Source organism: Solea solea, chromosome 16 (genome assembly GCF_958295425.1).
Source record: "Solea solea chromosome 16, fSolSol10.1, whole genome shotgun sequence".
In the NCBI taxonomy this organism is placed as follows: domain Eukaryota; kingdom Metazoa; phylum Chordata; class Actinopteri; order Pleuronectiformes; family Soleidae; genus Solea; species Solea solea.
In genome coordinates this window covers 20665641-20687431 of record NC_081149.1, presented here as the reverse complement: position 1 = coordinate 20687431, position 21791 = coordinate 20665641, and the positions used below count along the sequence as shown (strand labels likewise).

General features: G+C 39.1%; 6 protein-coding genes across 9 annotated transcripts in view; 4 read left to right on the top strand and 2 right to left on the bottom strand.

The window, feature by feature from the left end:
* Positions 1–418: 418 nt before the first annotated feature.
* On the bottom strand, positions 419–3552 carry bud31 (BUD31 homolog). 2 transcript variants are annotated; one of them, XM_058654357.1, is made up of 5 exons: positions 3358–3552; positions 2676–2782; positions 1648–1770; positions 1179–1345; positions 419–1001 (listed from the first exon to the last, which is right to left on the bottom strand). In XM_058654357.1, the coding sequence occupies exons 2-5, from the start codon at positions 2767–2769 to the stop codon at positions 951–953; spliced, it is 435 nt and encodes a 144-aa protein (XP_058510340.1). In that variant the 5' UTR covers positions 2770–2782; positions 3358–3552; the 3' UTR covers positions 419–950. The 2 variants fall into 2 exon arrangements, with proteins under 2 accessions (XP_058510340.1, XP_058510337.1); XM_058654354.1 differs by lacking the exon at positions 3358–3552 and having other exon boundaries at positions 2676–2869.
* Positions 3245–5965, top strand: pdap1b (pdgfa associated protein 1b). Its single transcript, XM_058654353.1, has 6 exons — positions 3245–3404; positions 3554–3645; positions 4615–4716; positions 4799–4920; positions 5221–5372; positions 5775–5965. Exons 1-6 carry the CDS (start codon positions 3392–3394, stop codon positions 5828–5830), a joined length of 537 nt encoding a protein of 178 aa, XP_058510336.1. The 5' UTR covers positions 3245–3391; the 3' UTR covers positions 5831–5965.
* Positions 5966–6889: 924 nt separating this feature from the next.
* Positions 6890–13784, top strand: shmt1 (serine hydroxymethyltransferase 1 (soluble)). 2 transcript variants are annotated; one of them, XM_058654351.1, is made up of 12 exons: positions 6890–7049; positions 8281–8430; positions 8708–8853; positions 9365–9480; positions 9634–9794; positions 10865–10946; positions 11098–11310; positions 11631–11744; positions 11842–11964; positions 12630–12746; positions 12963–13073; positions 13173–13784. In XM_058654351.1, the coding sequence occupies exons 2-12, from the start codon at positions 8338–8340 to the stop codon at positions 13343–13345; spliced, it is 1449 nt and encodes a 482-aa protein (XP_058510334.1). In that variant the 5' UTR covers positions 6890–7049; positions 8281–8337; the 3' UTR covers positions 13346–13784. The 2 variants fall into 2 exon arrangements, with proteins under 2 accessions (XP_058510334.1, XP_058510335.1); XM_058654352.1 differs by having other exon boundaries at positions 6894–7049; positions 8285–8430.
* Positions 13785–15019: 1235 nt separating this feature from the next.
* On the top strand, positions 15020–19429 carry cpsf4 (cleavage and polyadenylation specific factor 4). The gene is made up of 8 exons (XM_058653086.1): positions 15020–15467; positions 15611–15661; positions 16469–16621; positions 16771–16866; positions 17014–17107; positions 17274–17346; positions 17556–17717; positions 18720–19429. Exons 1-8 carry the CDS (start codon positions 15365–15367, stop codon positions 18786–18788), a joined length of 801 nt encoding a protein of 266 aa, XP_058509069.1. The 5' UTR covers positions 15020–15364; the 3' UTR covers positions 18789–19429.
* A 312-nt stretch (positions 19430–19741) lies between these two features.
* On the bottom strand, positions 19742–21648 carry atp5mf (ATP synthase membrane subunit f). The gene is made up of 4 exons (XM_058653085.1): positions 21491–21648; positions 20548–20655; positions 20036–20152; positions 19742–19888 (listed from the first exon to the last, which is right to left on the bottom strand). Exons 1-4 carry the CDS (start codon positions 21504–21506, stop codon positions 19860–19862), a joined length of 270 nt encoding a protein of 89 aa, XP_058509068.1. The 5' UTR covers positions 21507–21648; the 3' UTR covers positions 19742–19859.
* slc29a4a (solute carrier family 29 member 4a) overlaps positions 21130–21791 on the top strand; it is a 57041-nt gene continuing 56379 nt past the window's right edge. The window contains exon 1 of one of the 2 annotated variants that reach the window (XM_058653084.1): positions 21130–21378. The gene's annotated coding sequence lies outside the window, so the exon portion shown is untranslated. The remainder of the gene's footprint in view (positions 21379–21791) is intronic. The other variant, XM_058653083.1, reaches the window with a different exon arrangement.

Sequence of the window (21791 nt, the reverse complement as noted above, 5' to 3'; positions counted from 1 at the left end):
GTCATCTTGAGGACTGACCTTCAGAAATGAGGATATTATTGAAATCTTCAGTGTGAGTGGTGGAGGTCTGCACTGGAGAAAAGAGGAATGAAGGTCAGATGGAGCAAGTCAGAATACCTGTGACAGTGAGACAGGTGGTGACGATGCAAGAAGTAGAGGTGGTGAAAGTGAATATGTTAAAATACCTGGGGTCGACCACCCATAGTAATGGACAGTGCACATGAGAGATAAAGAAGAAAGTGCCGACAGGGTGTGGAGTGGGTGGAGATGAACGTCAGCTATGGTGTATGGCTTAGAGACAGTGGTACTGTCTCCATCTCTGACAGGAGGCAGTGCTGGAGGTGGCAGAACTGAAGATTTCCTTGGGAGTTTTATGCATAGGATGACATTTGCAAAGACAAGAACAAAGATAAAAACATGAGTAAACCAGAATGCTTTATTTAAAATTATACTACAATAACAATGTTGAGGAAAAATGTTTTCAGGTTAAAAAGAATGACGTTTTACACAATTCAACTGCCTCCCAGCCCTCCTTACAAGAAATGAAACACATGAGAATTCAGAATGATCTTCAAAGTGGATGTGAATTGCTGGAATGACATCCTTGATCCAAAAACAGCTGACCACAAGCTTTTGATGTGAAACAAGGGCATTTGCTATGTGTATAAAAAAAAAAACAAGTAAAGAAAAGCAACAAAACACAACAACATAAAAGCAAATGTGTTTAAGACAAAATGGCCCCTCAGTTATTCTCCATTGCTCCCAAAACTGAGCCAAAAAGTATCAAATAATGATCCCCTATCAGGTCAGCTACGATTGGTGTTGAAGATGAAGATGTAAATTATTTCTAATGCAGGAGACAAACGAACATGTTGCTACAGGGTTATGAGCGTGCAATGGAGGGAGGATGGGCCCGATGTCCATCAGAAAATGCATGTCCAAAAACCACACTAGCCAGAACAACCTCTGCATCCACAGTGGGTACATTCAATGATCCTTCCCTGCAGAGAAGGAAAAAAAGAAAGGATATTTTATGTACTTATGTGTCAATACATTTTTAAGAGTGTATACGTACAGACATCAGAAGGAAGAATGTATAGCAAAGGGGCTGCATTTGATACATTTTAATAAGGGCTCATGCCAAGATTGATTTTAAAATGATGAAATGTCAGACTTACAACTTCCAGCTTGCTCTTGGGGACTCTGCAAATGCAGTTGGTTCCAAAGTTGGTGTCTCTTGTTTGAATGCAACGCAGGCAGCACAGGTTCTCATAGCCTTGTTTCTTCCACTTGGCAATCAGGTTCTTGTCAGCGTAGCCTTCCTTTATACAGTACTCGTATAGCTCTGCCAGGAAACAAATACACACATGCACACACAATGAGAAAGAAAGACAGCAGCTGCACTTTGTGCACAGATTCAAACTAACAATTTGTTTATCATATCTATTCATGTGCACAAAAAAACACAATGCCAGTAGAGCTGATTGTGTGCAAAACCAATGGATAAATGGATCAGCATGTTTTCTAAGTGCAAGTGAAAGAACTCCATTAAAGCTAATGTTGCTTGTTTGGAAGAAAAAATGGAAGAGGAAGAGGGACACAATTGACACAGAGTTATAAAACAGGTGATGAGGTATCTCTGCCTACCTCTACTGATGGCTTTCCTTTTGTAGAAGAGATCATAAATGTATCGACTCCGCTGATGGTGCAGCCTAAAAATTGGCCAAAGGGCCTCCACCTTTCGCTTTCCTTCATGAGGTTCAGTTTCAGCTGCAACACAGAGCACAAATGAGAAAGGTTAGGGAAAAAGTCAAATTTGTGGCACAACTACTTAGATGATTAGCCTCTCTGGACTTGGTGTGACATATGAAGAGCAGTCATTCCCAGAAGCAGAGTCACAATTGGGTCACAGGAGAGGTTTATCATAAAAATATAAATGCACACATTTGTTTTTGCTCCTAAAAGGCAAACAAAATGATTATCTCCCTTTGTTCACAGTTGTTTCCTATGAACAATAATAAAAGTGCTGGGTTTATATTTTTGTTGAGTAAATATTTTTTAAAAAGAGATTTTTTTTAAAAGATTTTTTGTCCAGCCCTTTCTTATGTATATTAGCAGTACTTCTATGAGGAGTGCCTGTTTTCCTCTTAAAAGAATATTAGGTGTAACAGATATGAGAGTCAGTTACGTTGCATAATGCACTAATTTGTCCTTGTGACAGTTTATTTTGCGAATTGGGTGATAATGATTTGGTAATTTTAAAAAGCGGGTTCTCGTCTGAAAAGATTGTGAAATTTTTGTGATGTTCCTCAACCTGCCGTGACGTTACATTGGATATTACGGTTACAGCTTCAACTCCCACGCAAATACTATTGGTATATATTTGACGTAAGTGATTAATCTTAGGCGATCGGCCAGGAAACACATGAAATAAAAACGAGTAATTTATTGTTACGTTGTACCAGTCGCGTCAACCGACCTTAGATTAATTCACTTCCGAAAATTCCACATGGTCCAATTTCATCTTCGCCACCAAAAAAATTAAACATGATGGATCCGATTTTTATCAAAGTGAGTGAAAACCCAGAAAGGACGTAATTATTGTTCCACCTTTAACAAAGTACACTGGCGTCGCACAGTGCGGGGTACATCGTTGAAAAAAGATCGCGGCTTACCTTCTCTCATTTTTTGATCCAGTTCGTCCAATGTGGGCTCAATGAGCTCCCAGCCGTCTGGAGGAGGCTTCCGACTTCTCTTTACTTTGGGCATTTCGTTGTGTTGCCTGGAAGATATAATAAAGTCTCCGTGTTATCGTTTCGATTGTTCGAACCAGGCTTCGGCACTACAATTTGACGTCACCGGATGGTGTCCATTTCAAACCATTGGCGCTCGATGTACGTCACTACGAAAAATAAACTCTATTTGCCAGGACTTAATAACTTGATTACTTCTTTTTTGGACCAACACACTATACAAGTTCATAAAAACAATTATTTAGGTCAGTGCGAAAATGTCAAGTGCGATAAAACCAAAAACAGGTGGCGTTCTGCTGTTCTTGGCATATTGCATCACCTTAGTACTCTACAAATGATCCTTAAAATAAACAACATAATATAGGCTTCTTGTATTTGACAACTCACGTCACCTAGCGTAGAGACTACATACTTTACAAAAATATACATTTATTTTAGTTTATAGCTGCAAAATATTTACACATGCTTGAAAAACAACACATATTTTCGAGATTTGTAGACAGGCAAATTATTGGACACATCAAATATAACTACAGTGAGTCAAGCAAGCTGTCAGTTTGTGCTGTCGCTTCAGTATTTATGTTTTCTGAAAGCGTTCACTTACTTATTGGTTTATATTAAAGACCTCGTTTGTCAAGATGCCGAAGGGAGGTAAGACTAATTTTAAAACATGCGACTGCCTGTTGAGGTCAGTTTTCTGTACATGTATTAGCCTGCTGTTAGCCATCATATGATTCAGACGAATTTCTTCTGGAGTATACTTATGTCCTTTTACGTATTCCAAATCGTTCCCGTTGCAGGAAAGAAGGGTGGACATAAAGGTCGCATGCGGACTTACACGAGCCCAGATGAAATCGATGCTCAGATGAAAGCAGAAAAGGAGAGGAAAAGGGTAAGTGTGGTGTTCAAAGGATCAGACAGTCAAAGGATCAGAGGATCAAAGCCACCAGACAGGTAGTTTCACACTTGTCTGGTTACTTGGTAAAAACAATTTTGGACTGTGATTTAGAACTTCAAGCTATGGAGGGTAGCATTATACCTTTCTTCGTATTCTTCTCTCCAAAGACTTTCAACACAACCCAAAGCTTTGTTTATTAAAGTCTCCTTATCAATGATTCTCTGACCACAATACTTTGTCTTGTAGTCCCAAACTATTGTCGTTACTGACAGAAAATATGGGATTAAGTATTAGGGCCTAACAACAAATAAAATTGAGAATACAGTTATAATATTACGAATCATAACAATCCATATGCCATTAAGTGTTGGGCCCTCTGTTATTGTACTGATGCCGTCGGAGACACCGTGCTCACCACAGTCCCACACATCCAAAAATGTAATTATCAATCTAATCATTTCTTGAGAATGACAAAACCTCTTTGAACAGCACGCAGATGTAACCAGCAGTAGCCTTGCAGTCACCCACTACCAGCCATTTCCCCCTCCACAAAAGAGATGATTTCCTCCAAATCTTTGTGGTTCTTCGAAACTAACACAGTTTCTTTCACAATCTTTTCAAAGTCCTCATGCTAAAGTTAATGTGGTGCTGATTTGCCAAATGATTAAGTATTTCCTTATTTGTGAGGTCCAAACCAAAATATAACTTCACAAATCTCCACGTTTTTCATCTTGTACCAGGTTGCGGCTGATTGTTTTGTGTGACTTTGTGATGGTTTTGCATTGTCTTGCTGTTAGTTCTCAGTGGCTGTTTATGCTTTTGTATTGTAAATATCAAGAGTTCAGTTCAGTCTCTTATCCTGGGGGCACTGTGAACTGGTGCGCATATGACCCTATGCCCCACAGACCTGTTCAATAACTACTCATGTGAACTCATTTGTCTTTCATTTGTTTGCCATTATAGCTAGAGCAAGAAGAAGGGGGGGAGGGTGCAGCACAGGATGACAAGACAGAGGAGAAGTTACCAGGCTCAGGATCAGAGGACAGTGATGATGAAGATAGCCAGGTAATGCCACACCATTTTCTCAACACAACACAGCCAGCATTCTTAACACACATTTACTTTACCATAATTGATGTGTTTGCAGAGGAGGAGAGCAGGAGTGGAAGGATTGATAGAAATTGAGAACCCCAACAGACTGAGTCAAAAGACCAAGAAAGTCACACAGATTGAGCTGGATGAGCCCAAGCAGTTATCAAGGAGAGAGAGGTTTGTGTGTGTGTGTGTTACAGGAACAACATAAATTACAAGTCTGATGTCTATTATATGGTAGACATTTCTAAATGTTATCTGCATATTCTGTGCAGTGGGATAAAACTGCACAAGAATAGGATTTTGACAACTTAATTTCAAATTGACAGAGAAGAGATGTCCGGATAGTGTTATATACCTATAACCTTAACCTTTAAATGTATAATGTAATTCTACTCTACAATATTATCATACAAACCTTTTTTTTTGTTTTACATCACTCCCTCTCCATCTTGAAACCCTCTAACCTTTGCACAGAGAAGAGATTGAGAAGCAGAAAGCGAAGGAGCACTACATGAAGTTGCACATGGCAGGGAAGACGGACCAGGCCAAAGCTGACCTCGCTCGCTTGGCTATTATCAGGAAACAGAGAGAGGATGCGGCAAAAAAGAAAGATGAGGGAAAAAAAGGTAAAGTGACAATGAGTGACAGCTTTGAAAACGTCACAGCTGTTCTTTTTATTTTAATATTTGAGAAGTTAGACTACTTTGTGGTGAGTCATAATGCCTTATTATCCTGTAGTGTGTGGTTGTTTGGAATTGTCTTGCATACAAATTAAACCAGAAATGTAGCAGCTTTCAACATTATGAAGTTATTTTATTATTTTTAGTGATGACTGCAGACGATGTGTAGGATGTGTGGGGGAAAGAACACTTTACAAAGTATTATCTAAAGGGAACTTGGTGATTAAACAATAGCAGAGAAAGACCAATAAAAAGTACAATACGGTCCTTTATCAGTGCTTCTACTCAGAAATCAAATGGCAGTGTGTGCCATGCTGGTCACGTGTGTACTTTATTCTCTCTTCACAGCAAAAGAAGCAGCGGCGGCAGCAGCTCGAGGAGTAAACTCCCTCTCACTGAAATGATGCAGAGTATTTATCAGAGGCAAATTCACATGTTTGTGGACTGGTGCAATATGTGGCTATTTTTTAAAAGAAGAGCTATGAAGAATATATAAGACATTAAGGTAATAAAAACCACTTGGAAATGGTTATAAGTGACACCAGTGCAGAGGGGTTGTGTTTGTTTTTGGCATGGAAAAATGAAATGGCCTCATTGAACCTTCCAGGATGTACTACAGCTACATTAGAGCGGTCTTCACGTACACACTTGGAATGAGCCTGTTCTAACCTACGTGCTTGTACATTGTGTAACACATGTTATACTTATCATTGTACAATTGCAACTTTGCGAAATAAGCTTTGCCACCATGTTTTTTTGGGGGAGATCTTACATTGTTTATAACTGACACTGGATAATGTTTCAGAGTAATATGATGAAACCAGCAAATGTGTGTTCTTTCCTTTATTTTAAATTTATTTTCCTGTGAGAAAGCAGTTTGTTGGTTTACTCTTGTGCTTTCCCATGTTCAGATCTGTAAATATTACAGATTTTGGAACGGAAGGACATTCTAGTCAGAGAAACATAATTTCTATGAAATATTATTGTTTATTTAAAATAAATATAAAATGTGTTAGAAAATCATACATTTTTTTAATAAAAAATAAATTTAATTTCACCATTAACATTCAAACATTATATACAACTTGGTTTATTATGGTAAAAATCTAACCTTTTTTTCCAGTGAAAGCAACTCTATTTAAATACAAGGAAAATGCCTCCACTGAAGATTTTACTAAATTCTAAGTACTTTAAGTATCAAATGAAAATTCTCATTTGTGATATTACATCATATTTTAGAATATTATTGTTCAGTGTCTAATTCAGATGTTCCTTTATACCCCCTCTACTCTGTGCTCAGACAAAAGAATGAGTCCTGGCAGCAAAGGACATCATTTTCGCCACTTTTAACAAGAATAAAGAACCCCAGTGTCGACTTACAGAAAATATACTGTGTTTTCTGCTCGTAATCAGACTTCCTGCTCACTAGATGGCGGTAGTGGTAACAGCAATGGTAACTTTGCCAAACTCTCTTAAAACCCAAAGAAGAAAAGCAACTCGTGAGCTGATTGGTGGAGAGTTTGGCGGACTTTATCCGCTGCTGCTGCAGACAAAGTGGTGGTGTGTTCACTGACTTCAGTTCAGCTCCACGTCTTTCTGCGACTGGAAGTTCTTCTGCCTCTGGTAAGAAACTCATACAACTACACAAGTGCATACTTAAAGCTGTGATAGCGAGAGGCGCCATTTAACCAACTGACAGTTGCTTGAAAACCAGTTTTAGTCGAGTCGTTAAACGTTTGTGTTTTGGTTTTTTTCCACGCGGTGATGCAATGTCAGTACAGTATTGACAGCAGCAGTTTCCCTGTCAGAGAGACAAAGGGTCGCGATGATGTGGTTCGCGAACTATTTCCTATTTTAGTAGTTGCAGACATCAGACATCAGACATCGATGTTTTAACCGTTACTAGTTCAGTATTGTGTAATGAAAGTTGTTAAACTAAGTCACTTTTAAACTTAAACCACAGCAGCAGATGCAGTTAAAGTGTGTTCAGACTGTCCTGAACTGACTTCACAATGTGAATCTGAGTAGACTCGCATTTAAAAATATCTGACTGCTTACGTGAGCAGTGAACAACGTGCGGGTCCACGGTGTTTGAGTTCGAAGTTCAACTGATGAGACCATGTCACGCCACTGCTGCAGACAGTCATGTGTCCTCTTTAGTGTGAATCTCAGGACAGTTATAATAAACATGACTTTAGTGATAACAATAGATCTGAATCTTTGAATTTATATAAACTATACATTTTTAAATTTACATCTGTAGTGTATATACTGACACTGACATGTGAAATCCATGCCTTTCCAACAACATGGTTTTATTGAAAAGCTTGAACATTTTAATGCTCCCCATAAAGTGTGTGTAAAGCAATGAAAGATATCTCCTCTGGCTTTCTCATCCCACAGGAAAATGTGTTGCTATCCACCTTGCCTATTAATATTTAAACGATTAAAAAGTCACTTAATGTTAGAAAGTTGGTTTCAAGTCATGTTCAGCAACATTCTGTGATTTGCTGGTTTTGCATTCATTGTGTGGACAATCATAGACTATTTAAAACATGTACACACACACACACACACACACAGATACACACAAAAATGCCTTAGTTGATACCAAAGTATCTAAATGTGCTGGAGTAAATCAACAGATTTCCACACTTTAACAACTATCTTTCCCACCCACACACAGTAATTGCTGTGTGAATGCAGTTTGTTAAAGAGACATAAACAAGGTGTGTAGGAAATATCTTGACCTGTGATCTGGGGTTATATTTGCAAGAAAAGTGCACCATAAAGACTGTGTTTATGACTTTACCTTTCATTTCTTTGATGATTCTTATCTAATCTTTCTATCAAGACAGACCTCCTCCTCTTCAGATCTCCGTTTCGATTGGTGACCATCCACTCAAAAACAATGTCTTTGACAAACGGCGCCGGTGTGAGCAAAGAAACGTGGGAGTCGCACAACAAAATGATGCTGGAGCCCCTGGCCATCAACGACTCCGAGGTTGGTGTTCAATGGAATTTTAAACAACACCCCTTCAAATGATTTCGCTTTAAGGAAAGTCATCTGTAGGGCTGGGTATTGATTTGAAAAATGCTATCTATTGATATCTCAACTTCCATACTGATTTCTGGTTTAGGATTAGTTAGGTTAATACTTGTTGCTCTTATATTTATTCCCAACACTTTCAGAAAACATGGCAGTACTTTTTTGGGTAGTTGCTTTAATCAGAGTAATATGAGCATGTTGTCATTGACAAAACACTTGCACTGTGTTTCAGGTTTTCTCCATCATAAAAAAAGAGAAGCACAGGCAGACGTACGGTCTGGAGCTCATCGCGTCTGAGAACTTTGCCAGCAGAGCTGTTCTTGAGGCTCTGGGTTCTTGTATGAACAACAAGTACTCTGAGGGGTATCCTGGACAGAGGTACAAATATTTCTTAAAATGCATTAATAATATAAAGCTTCAGTGTGGAAACTTTTTGTTGTTGATGTTGTTATTCTGCCTCAGTTTTGTCTTTGAACACAAACAATGTAGCATTATTTGTATGCTGCATCCTTCATCTAAGATATTAGCTTGGACAAGCAATACTATAACACCTGACTGAGGGAGCGTTTGGGTGTATACACCTGCAGCACAGGGGCGGGTGGATGCAAGAAGCATTTATCCTTTCAATGTTACTTGGAATTGGAAGCTTAATGTTACTGTTGCCTCCCCTCCGCCTGTCTTGACATAAAACACAGCACTTCCTGTGTGCAGCACAGTAAATTTGCCAGGGTAACGTGAAGATGTAAACACTTCTATACTGAGAAAAACAGAGAGAGCCACGCTACTCGGTTGAATGTAACAGACATTTCTTTATATTTAGAAGTTAAGCACTTCAGTTTAAAAATTGATGAAACTAATAATTATTACTGTTGTTGATTCCCGAATTCAGGTATTATGGCGGCACAGAGCATGTGGATGAGCTGGAGAGGCTTTGTCAGAAGAGGGCGCTGGAGGCCTATGGTCTGGACTCAGAGAAATGGGGTGTGAACGTGCAGCCATACTCAGGTATTAAATACTTTTTTTAACCCCCAGAAATAGAAATGAGTCAGTGTTAGATGTGGAGCCTTTAAAATATTCTTCAAACTCCTCACTCTTCTTTTTCCTCTGCATTATCCTTGTTCCTCCCTCCGACTTGTCACACTGTTGCCTCTCTGTTAGGTTCGCCTGCTAACTTTGCGGTGTACACGGCCATGGTGGAGCCCCACGGCAGAATCATGGGACTGGACCTTCCTGATGGAGGTCACCTGACACACGGCTTCATGACGGAGAAGAAGAAGATCTCAGCCACGTCCATCTTCTTTGAGTCAATGCCATACAAGGTAGAACGCAATCACGAGCACTTCGTCAACATGCACTAACTCTGGTAATCTGTTTACAACGAGGGTCCACCATTCTGAAAAATTTGAACAAGAACTGCACTGTTTATGATATCATATAATATAATAAATGTTGACGAGAAGATGAGAATCAAAGCACAATGCTCTCATTGTCAAAGCACCAGCAGTGGTTCAGAAAAAGTACAGTTAATCATGGACTACTGCTGCTGCCAAGTGTCGTGACATTTTAACTTTCCTCTTGCTTCATATGTTAATTTATAACTTTGTCTCTGAGAACCAGATTTTTGAAATTTAAAGTCAGGACTAAATCTAGATTACTGTAATCTGGTGAGTATGTTTTATTTGTACTATTTATTTTACTGATGTATGTTTAACAAAACAGGTTTTGAGTATATTTTGAGCACTTTTTTAATGCTGGAAAACCATAACCCTGAATTAGGGAAGTTAAACAGCTAAAACAAAAATAATTGCATAACTTTTGCCCCTGCCTCCTGAGTTAACAAAGATGTTTTTTGCAATGAAAATTCAGCATAAACATGGTATAAAGTATAACCATATTTTGTATGAAATGCAATCTATCTCCTTTGAAAATGCAGATAGGCCAAAATAAATAAATACTGGGAGAAAATATTTGACTCATGTTTGGACATATACAAACACGCGGTGTACGTGTATACACAGTATATATATACCTAATAGATCTAATAGATCTAATATTCTGTACAAACACTGACAAACCACAACTCTGGTCCCCACTTGAGCGGGAAGACCAGCGTGTGAGTGTTTGCAACAGCTGCAGTGGCCACGCCCCCACAGTCTCGGAGCAGCGAATGAAGCTCAATTTAACATGATTTATAACCTCATTTTAATCACTCAAATTTGTTAAGGTGGTTAATAACATTTTTCTGTGGGCGGATGAAGTCAGAAGTGATCTTTAAATGTTGTGTTTCATGCTTGTGTTGTGTGTATCTGATGTTGTGTTTCATGCTTGTGTTGTGTGTATCTGATGAGGCTGTCATTGTAATTGTTATGTCATGTTTTACTGTTTCTAGGTGAATCCAGAAACTGGCTACATTGACTATGACAGACTTCAAGAAAATGCAAAGCTGTTCCATCCCAGACTCATCATTGCGGGTACACACACACACACACACACACACACACACACACACACACACACACACACACACACACACATACTTAGTATTGTTTTAATAATTTGGTGTTATTTATCTAAATAAGATGAAGAGAGCACATTCATCACAGTCATCATTTTCTCCTCCAGGAACAAGCTGCTACTCCCGTAACCTTGACTACCCTCGTATGAGGCAGATCGCTAACGAGAACAGTGCCTATCTGATGGCAGACATGGCTCACATCAGTGGCTTGGTGGCGGCCGGTGTGGTGCCCTCTCCCTTTGAGCACTGTGACATTGTTTCCACCACGACGCACAAGACGCTGCGCGGCTGCCGTGCTGGACTTATCTTCTACAGGAAAGGTAGCGACATCTCTCCCCCACCTTTCCTCTGCCCCCCATTTTTCCTTCCACCCCAACCGGTCGAGGCAGACGGCCGCACGTTTTTGGGTCTGGTTCTGTCAGAGATTTCTTCCTCTGGGTTTCTCTTCTCTTTATAACACTGTAAAGGTTTCTGCCTTACTTTAAACAGTGCCTTGAAATGTTGTGATTTGGCGCTATACAAATAAATTCGAATTGAAGTGACAAAAATGCTGTTGCTCTTGCCATCAAAACCAACATTTTTTTCCTGCTGTTCTGGTTCCTTTTTTTCCATTGGTGTCGTCTCTGTTTCCCTCCTCCAGGTGTGCGGAGCGTCGATGCTAAAGGCAAAGAGACTCTGTACAACTTGGAGTCTTTGATTAATCAGGCTGTGTTTCCTGGGCTGCAGGGAGGACCACACAACCACGCTATTGCAGGTATCCAACCATCATAATTCATCTGTGTATGACTTGATTTCCATCAGCAGCTGTTGAGTCACCCATGTTTGGTTTGTCCGTGTCTCGTTGGCATCAGGTGTAGCTGTCGCTCTCAAACAAGCCATGACTCCTGAGTTTAAGGCCTACCAGCAGCAGGTTCTTGATAACTGCAAAGTTCTGTCCAGTGCCCTGATTGACCACGGCTACAAGATCGTCACTGGTAAGAAACAGTTTACCTTGCACTTCACTGTCAGGTGTGACTGTACATTTCATTCACCATGGGGGCAAAAATACACACAATAACAATGACGTTTGTCTTTATTTTTTCCTTATGTAAAACATATAGATGTTGAGGTGTTGGATGAATGTAGAGGAAGCAACCAACCGTATGTTTTTTTTTTTTGTATGGGCATCTTAAATCCAGGGACCAGTTTAGACCGATCACATTAACACAGATTGTTAAAAAATAATTTAAAAATAATTTTTCCTGATTAAAAATGAAAGTTTCTCATTGTTGGATAAAATACTTAGTAGGCTTTCCTATATTCATAAGTAGCCGTGTTGTAATTATGATGAAATCAGAATTCAGTCTGCTTCTTAAGTCTTATATAATGGCATCGAATTGTTTTTGGTGTACAGCCTGCCTGAAAATATTGGAAGAGTCTCTTTTTCGTTACATTTGACAATAACATGATTAACTACATATAAATAAACTTGTATGATTATTTTTTTTAAAACAATAGCTGTAGCAAAAATGTGGTTTGTTAATGCCTTTCTGCCATTGTGGAGCCCATCCGCAGGATTATGTAAGATTTGTCAAAGCACCTTAAAACTTAATGATCAATGTAATTTTAAGTCTGATATTTGGCATCTCTTCCTGTGTAGGCGGTTCTGACACCCATCTGATCCTGCTGGACCTGCGCAGCAAAGGAACTGATGGAGGACGAGCGGAGAAGGTTCTGGAAGCCTGTGCCATCGCCTGTAATAAGAACACCTGTCCAGGTATGTGTCTGTGTATAGTTCCTACCTCAGTGAATGCGTGTCAATTCTTATGTGAAACTGACTATTTGCGAAACTCCTCCCCTCGTATTTTTTGGTCCAGAACTGACCTGTATGTAAAAAATAAAATAGAAATCTAGTCAGCGATGTAACCAATCTTAAGAACACTTTTCCTCGAGAATGTCACTTTTAATTTTACACATATGTCCGTTTGTATAGGGGATAAAAGTGCTTTACGCCCCAGTGGTCTAAGGTTTGGCTCTCCAGCTCTGACCTCCAGAGGCCTGGTGCAGGATGACTTCAGAAAAGTGGCTGAGTTCATTCACAGAGGTAAAGGTTATCAAAGTACCATCTTGGGACTGAACAAACCATGATGATTCTGGAGAGATAAAAAGAAAATCCCATCCCCACTCTCCTTTTACCTTGCAGCTATTCAGTTGACCTTGGAGTTGCAAAGCAGCCTGGAACCCAAGGCCACTCTGAAGGAGTTTGTTCAGGCTCTGTCCAAGGACGAGAAGTTCCAGCAACGGGTGGCGGAGATCCGGGCTGAGGTGGAGGCTTTTTCTGGTCAGTTCCCAATGCCTGGCCTTCCTGAGCTGTAGATGGCAGCACTTCAGATGTCTTCCTCACTGAAGCTCATTAACAAACGTTGTTCTATCAGTTTTGAAGGTGTGTTATATGTGTATATTTTTTTCTGTTAAATCAGCCACTCTCCAAAACGACACACTTGACAGCAGCCATAGATACACATGTACTGTATTATAACATAACATGGAATAGATGTTTCAGTGATTCAGTGCTGCTACTGTGCCTTTACTGGGTTAGGTGGGTTTTTTTTCACGGTTTCCTGAGTCTTTAAGAAGCTTTAAGTCAGAAATCGCAGTTTGCTTTGTATTACACTTACAATTCCAAAGGTTGCTAGAAGACTGCCACACATTTGAGACCAAAACACAACTGCTGGTTTGATATGTGAGCACCCTGTGTTATAAACTAGACATATACAACAGAATGTTCTGAATAATAAAAGTGCTGTTACATGTGATTAAAGTGACCATAATGAATGACTTTTCAAACCAAACTAAGTGAATACTCCCTCTTAAATATAAATACTAACACAAGCTCTTATGTGTATTGTAGAAAAATGACGTGTGTCCAGTTCGACTGCAACCCTCAGATTGATTCTAGAGGGAAACAAACCTGTTCAACTGTTACGATATTACTCTATATTGAGAGGGGTAATAAATGTACACTGGCTGTAAAGTTACTAAACTCACTGGCACAACAGTCACAACAGAAAAGTGAATTTGTAGAGTGTCTTGGAAGAGGTTTTAAACAAGGAACACGGATTGTTACACAATGTCACTGCAATCTGATGCACTGATGATCAATAATAGAATCACTGGGACCTGGTCAACTACTGTATATGATTGGAATTATTGAATAATTTTATTCTGTTCAGAAAACTGCTTTTGAATTGAGATGTTTAAGTTCTGTCAAGAAAAAAAAAACTTAAAATAATTGCAACTGTGCTTTTTCTCTGCTTTTTGAGATCACCAATAAAATCATCTTCTGATATTAAAAAACAAAACAGTATGTGATGATTACTGTAGTTTATGTACAGTATATTCATTGCATACAATCCTTTGGCATTCATTCATAATATATTAGGATGTTTTAAGACCACTGATACCAGGAAGGGTGAAAATAATAACAAGACTGTATCACAGCATTTAAAGCAGTGGTATTGTGGCAATAACAGAGCAGAGAGAAAGCTAAGTCAATGCAGTTTCATACACAATGGTGCTGCATAGAAGCATAAAAAACAGACATAATGATAAGGAATCAATACAAAGTTTATATTTACAATCCAGGAAATTAAAAGCTTAAAGTGAGGTTTTAAAAGAGTAAAAACATGGTTAAATGGTTAGATGTAAAAACTAGTAATAAGTTAAAGAATAAAAAATAGATTAGGTTAAGAAAATATACAGATAAAATGAAAACACTGTAAAATAATTTAAATTTTAAGAAAGTTCAGAAAAGTTATTTATTTAACCTTTATTGTACTAGGAACTCGCATAGAAAATCAATTCAATTAAAACTGACGGATTTAATGGGAATTAAAAAAAATAAAAAAGCATAGACTGGAGGGATGAAGAGTCTCAAATCAGCATCGACTAGATGCACACACGCTTGAACAACAGGGGGCGACGTGCACCTTAAAGATGTTTTGTGGTCAACTGTAAAAGGAGAAGAAGAAGAAGACTCGAACGAACCCCTCCACGTTCGTTTGGTCGAGTCTGATTGTAGCAGGTCTGAGTGTGTCCGCGCGCACGGCCGCTTTAGTGAACAAGGGACTGTTTCGTGACGAGACATTGACCCGTGTCCAAGGCATTCGTATTAAAACAGCACCTTCAGACTATTGCAGAGCGTTGGCTGCTGTGTTTCTCGACAGTGAGTTTGTTCATTGTTGTCACAGTGTCGGTTAGCCCGGCTAGCCTGGTTAGCCGCTTTAGCTGGCTCATGAAGAGGTCCCCTACTTTAGCTACCTAGCTCAACTTTAAGCTAGCTAAGAGAAAGTGACATTAGTTTGACTCTGTCGCGGTAAACAAACGGGTGCAGATATGCAGGACTTACTGGCCACCGTGGACCACCTCAAGTTTGACCTGGAGTTGGCTATGAAGCAGCAGCTGGGAGCGCAGCCTCTGCCTTTCCCCGGCATGGACAGTGAGTTGTTGGGGTGCTAGCTGCTACTTAGCCGCTGTAGATCATGAACTTTAATGGCTTTATTTATGTTCGTATCTAATTTGTTTCCTCCCAAAACGTCTCTTTACTTAGGATGTAATGACTATGTATGTTTGTTTCTGCAGAGTCCGGCTCTGCTGTGTGTGAGTTCTTCATGAGAGCTGCTTGTATGAAAGGTAAAAACAAACCGGACATGTCCACATCTCTGCATACAGGTGGACTGCACAGTCGCAGACTGTCACACTTTGCGTAGATCCATAACACTTTTTTAGGATGATATCACAACCTGAAATATTTATTTAAATAGACCTAATTCTGGTACTGTCTTTTTATGTCATTCAAACGACCAAGCTGTCGTTTCGTGCTGATTTATCAGACAAACAATAATTAAACATTGGGTTATAATGGTGTTGCTTTTATACAGTATGTGCTTAGTAAGGTATCTTTTCAGATTTCATGCCTTTTCTTTTTCCAATATCCAGTCCAGTTACTTTGACCAGAATCAGTCTGATACTGATCAAGTAATGAGCATTTTATTCAGAACTTAGTAACATTAAAATGCTCACTAGGGATAATCAGACCTATATTTGTATCCACCACCCCATCATCTGAGATGCGTTTAGTAACCCTGGTGAATTTGATCAATTTTGCTGGGTCCACAACTTGTTGAGGTCAGAGTGGCTTTCATTAAAACAAAAAAACTTATAACATTTATCACTTCTGCAATCACACATGCAGTCCTCTAACCAAAACTTGCTGCTGCTGCCATCTTCTGGTTATATATGCACCACAAATATATATACAGTATATGTGTATGTGTATATATATATATATATATATATACATATATATATATATATATATATATAAACTTTGTATCTTTTTGATTATAAGCAGAAGTAGTCACCCTAATCGTGAAGTAATTGTGCATGCCATGTAGTCAGTTGACATTCTGATAACTTTTTATGTGTGTCCACTCTCAGGTGGGATGTGTCCTTTCCGTCACATCAGTGGAGAGAAGACAGTTGTGTGTAAGCACTGGCTTCGAGGACTGTGTAAGAAGGGGGACCAATGCGAGTTTCTCCATGAATATGACATGACCAAGATGCCTGAATGCTACTTCTACTCCAAGTTTGGTTCGTTGACTTTCTCATAATCACACAGATTTATTCACTAGCTGTGATTATTGATAAGCATTTGCTTTTGAAAATACTTTTAAGTGCATTTATGTGCTGGCTAAAAATTTAATTGGATTGTGTTTCAATTTTTTTGTTGACCCTTGCAGGTGAGTGTAGCAACAAGGAATGTCCATTCTTGCACATTGACCCCGAGTCCAAGATCAAAGACTGTCCCTGGTATGACAGAGGCTTCTGCAAACATGGTGGGTCCCAGAAAGCTCTTGTAGTCTCACTGTTGTCCTCTGCTGGATTGAATGTCTTTCTCAGCAGTAAAACTGACCCTCTACCTTTTTATATCCATTTGTGTTATATTTCTGTCCCTGAGCTTTTTTTCCACCTTGCTGTCTCAGGTCCGGACTGCAGACACAGACACACAAGAAGGGTGATCTGTGTGAATTATCTGGTGGGCTTCTGTCCAGAAGGGAAATCCTGTAAATTTATGCAGTATGTTGGGTTTTTAATTTGATTCCTTTTTCCTACATAACTGTTCTGTCTGAATAAAAAAAAAGTGTATTCATAATACAAAAGTTAGAGGCAGACAAAGAATGAAAGTAACTGGAGATTTCACCTGCCGCTCACGTAGATTTAACATTTTAAATGTTTCCTGCAGCCCTCGGTTTGAGTTGCCCATGGGAGCTTCTGAACAGCCTCCTCTACCACAGCAAAACCAGAACCAAACAAAGGTGAGGGAAGTACACACACATCTAGATGCATATGTAATGACTGCAGATTTATCTCAATCCCTGCATTAAGCAGCATTAAACAACAATCCCTGATTGAATTTATATGACCCACTTGACAGTAGTCAGGCTGGGAACTGCTGAAGCTTCTGCCCCAGCACGCAACTGTGAATTGTTCTGTATACAGATTCTTTACCTTTGTTCCCCTGCAGTCTGTGCCTACCATCGGCCGTTCATCCCTCTCACTAATCCAGCTAACCCACTCCAGCCAAGGCCAGCGGCCGCAGAACCACTCGATGATGGGTCCTGTTCAGCACAATAACATGATGGGCAACAGAGGGCCTCGTCCATTGGACCAGGTCACTTGTTACAAGGTGAGACATTTTACTACTACTAACATTTTTATATTAATCTATTGTTTATCTTATGGGTCATTTTGTCTACCTTAAGTAGATGTTTATTTGGATATATTGATTTTATGATTATTGTCAGTAGTCCAACCAATGGTTTTAATGTTCTAGCTTATCAGTATGTTTTTGACTTTGTCAAGCCATGCAGCCATGGAAAATAACTTAAACTAACTTTTAAATGATATTACAGGTGTTAAGAATTAACTTTTTCAAACAGTACATATTTCTGTGCTAAAGTCTTAATACCACCATAAGACCTTTTTTTTTTTTTAGCAATGCTATTGCTACTGACGACACAGTATAATTATTTCTTAATCACTTTACTGGAACACATCCAGTTTTTAAAATCTTCCAAATGCCCATGATCACTGAATTTGACATACATAAAAACATTACTTTTTTGTATGCACACAAAAAAAATCATCTTTTTTTTTTTTTTTTATTGTGGCTGATCAGTGTTTTAAATAAATCTTGAGTTACCACTAGCGCACTTTTTATGGGACTTTATATATAGAAAATGATCAGGAAACAATGAATTACAGTTTGTATACTTTAAATTGTATCTCAGCATACTTGAGATATTATGTATATCCAGTTAGTAGAGAAGTCAAAAGGTGCTGGTTTGCTGATTTTTCTTTAAAATTTATTTGTTTTACCTTTTACACAGCGCTAAGCTAGTGCCTCTTGTCCCTGACACTTAAGAATAAAAAACATTGGTGGTAATATCAGCTACTGGCCATATTATTTTGAACATCCTTATTTGCCCAGAAATTTAAAGTAGTACATTAAGCTAAACTGTCTGGACTGTTTATCATAATGCAAGTGAAAGGAATATATTGGTGTTATATGGGTTTAACTCAAGAGTCAAGTGACAAAAAACACTTGACTAGTCAATAGTGGTCATTTCTTCTGGGGTGTGAAGTCTACTTTTAATAAGGAGTTACCTTGTTTTTTTTCTGTCTGCAGTGTGGAGAAAAGGGCCACTATGCCAACAAATGCACAAAAGGCCACCTCGCCTTCCTCAGTGGTCAGTAACCTGCAGTCCTGAGGTTCAGACACCACAGCTCGCCCCCCTGGTGAGAGTGGAAAAGACAAGAGGAAGCTGCTCTGCTCCACAGGCTGAAGTTGAAGACTGTTGCCTCTTACAAACAGTGGATACACAAAGACACTCACTCAGATCAGTGTGGCGGTGGTTGAATAACCGGACTCTTGAAAGAACTAAGCATCCAATCATCACAGCCGGGGTCCAGTCTGCAGCAAGTGTCTTCAGACGTACAGCGCTCTTAACATGTTGCTGATCTTTGTTTTTCCTTAGGTCATGTGACTTTGATAGGAGACCAGGATTTAAGTCTGTAATTCTATTTAATGTTGACAACAAAAAAAGGAAACATGAACATGCTAGCAGGAATTTCAGTCACTGCTTTTTCTACTGTGTTTGATAGAAGCCTAAATTCACACGTATCACTTGTCAATTCTTACTTTTCAACTCCGACATTTTTGGCTTTTTGCAAACGTTTAAAATCCTCAGTAGTTTATACCACTGAATGTGAACACCCTGTTGATCTGAGTACAATTTTAGCTCAGCTTATGTTAAAATGTATTTTCAATTGTCAGCGGCAATGGTGTAAACATTCATACATCTGTACAGCGTGCAAATAAATGTTTTGTTACAAATTTGACTGTTTAACTTTTCACATTACAAAAAAGGATATGGGCTTGTTACTAGAGGGTTGTCAGTTCAAATCCTAGAATAGGTCAAGGGCCCCGGGTGCAGATGAGCATGGCCCACTACTCCTGCGCCCAGCTTGTGTGCATTTACTACAGGTGTGTAAAACTGGGTTTAATATATAGGTTCAAATTCACAACCAATTGTGTGTGCAAACATGACTAATTCTAATTACAGAGATAAACCTGACACTTTTTACAGTAACTGATACTTGAGATATTTGACTTTTACAGACTTAAGATATAACCACACAAACACGATGTATAACATAACGTTATTTTGTTTATTGGTCACATATTAACACACAGCTGAATAGAAAGCACGTGGGAGCCAAGAGATCCAACTTCAACCCCTGGAGGTCCGGTAGCTGCTTAACAAACTCAGTGGTACTTCCTCCAACGATCGTGCTCTACAAAAAGGAAGAAGAAAAAGACGAATATTTATAGTATTTAGTTCTGAAGTCCAGAGAAAAACTACACACAAAGAATGTTATTCTTAAACTACTTTAGAGAAAGTGGGACATCATAAATGGGACAAACAAGTATGCATTTCTTACTGATGTGGTCGTATTCCCACATGTAGCTTATGGCAACATAGCCAACAAGCAGCATAGCGATACCACCAATGCCTCCCTTCTTTACATTGATGTACTTGTTGTAGTATCTGTCATGGCCTGGAAGAGATAGAGGTGGAAAAAACAGCATAAACCACAGGAAACCAGGGACAAAGTGTGATTTTAAAAACTAGTGAACCTGGTAAAAATATAAAGCTGTGATTAGGAAATTAGTTGGGGGTCAATACACTTCCCCATTCTTTGTTGATGACTTGAGATATACTCAAATGATCCTATTTTACCAATTTGAGTTGACTCTGTAAATATGGATGAAATATTAATAGATTCCATAAGTTATGATTTTCTTTTTCAGAATGTAAACTTTCGGCTACCAAAGTCGGCTGTAGTGTCGGTTTGGATTTGTAAATTGATCTAAAAGAAAGGAGTCATGATGTCAAGAGGACAGGAAGCTTTTTGTTTAATCCTTCATTAAGTTTCAGAACAGGTTTCCTCACCCCTGCGGGCGGCTGAGATGATGCCATTGGGAGTGAAGTCTCGACCACCAAGCCAAGTTCCCAGCTCACCGAGCTTCACCTCCATCAGTCGCTTCTCAATTACAGGAACTGGTAACGTAGACAGAAAAAAGGTCAGTTAAGATCCCCTATCTATTCATTCATTCATTCATTTATTTATTTAAAAGCTCAGATCCTCTTTTTTATTGATTTGTTTGAATCTGAAATGTTGACCTGTTTTTTCAGTTTCAAATGATCACAGGTGATGCTGTCTGACTACAGCTCAACTGTTGCTGTATACAGGGACCAAACAGTCAGAATCATAAAACTATGTTACATATGCAGATAAAACGTTATACTGAAGGTGCTGAAACAAAATTGATTTAATATTAATATGCAACTACTTCAACTATCAATTGCGTTGTTTAAATGTTTTAGTAAATACCGTTTGGTGTTTGCTCTGTGCAAATATAAGTTATACTCGCATGCCTCACCACAGCTGACATTTGGCACATTTAACCACATTTAACTAAAGCACAGATGAAAACATTACTGATGGCTGGGCACTTTATGAACTCAGGACAGCTAGACAGTGAGCTAGCTCAATGAAACTTTTATAAAACGGAAATATGACAGTACCAAAAAGAGGTCCAGCCAAAGTAAGAGTAAAACAAAGAATCACGTCACTGTTTGTAACAGATTCATGTCGAGAAGCAGCTCTTTCGGACTCATTTCAGTTGCTAATCTGCCAATGACAAGCAAAGACCTTGACGTGAGTCAGAAGACCGAATGCGGCCTCCACTCACACAGAGAGCTTCAACGGACTCACTAACGGTCAGTCTGACACGAACACACACACAGACTCTGAAAACACAACAATTTAACGACAAAAGGTACAAAACACACAACTTAAGTGGGTATTTTAGCAGAGGACACGGCGCTTTACCTGGTCTGTCCGCCATCTTGACTGGTGAAAGAAGCTCGCGGTAGGGACTGATGGGAATAGAAAAAGAAGAGGTGCATTATGGGAGAGGGTGTAGTTTTTTAAGATGCCCACCAGACGGCAGCAGATGACCGGTGACCGTACAGTGACCAAAAATGTATTACCATGGATCCGAAATAGTTAAAAAATGGCCGCGTTTACAGAAGAACCTAATCAAAGAGGAACTAATAATAGTTAGAGAGATGTGATCAAACACGTGATATGATGGCGCTGTATTCTATTATGGAATTAAAGTTCCAAGGAA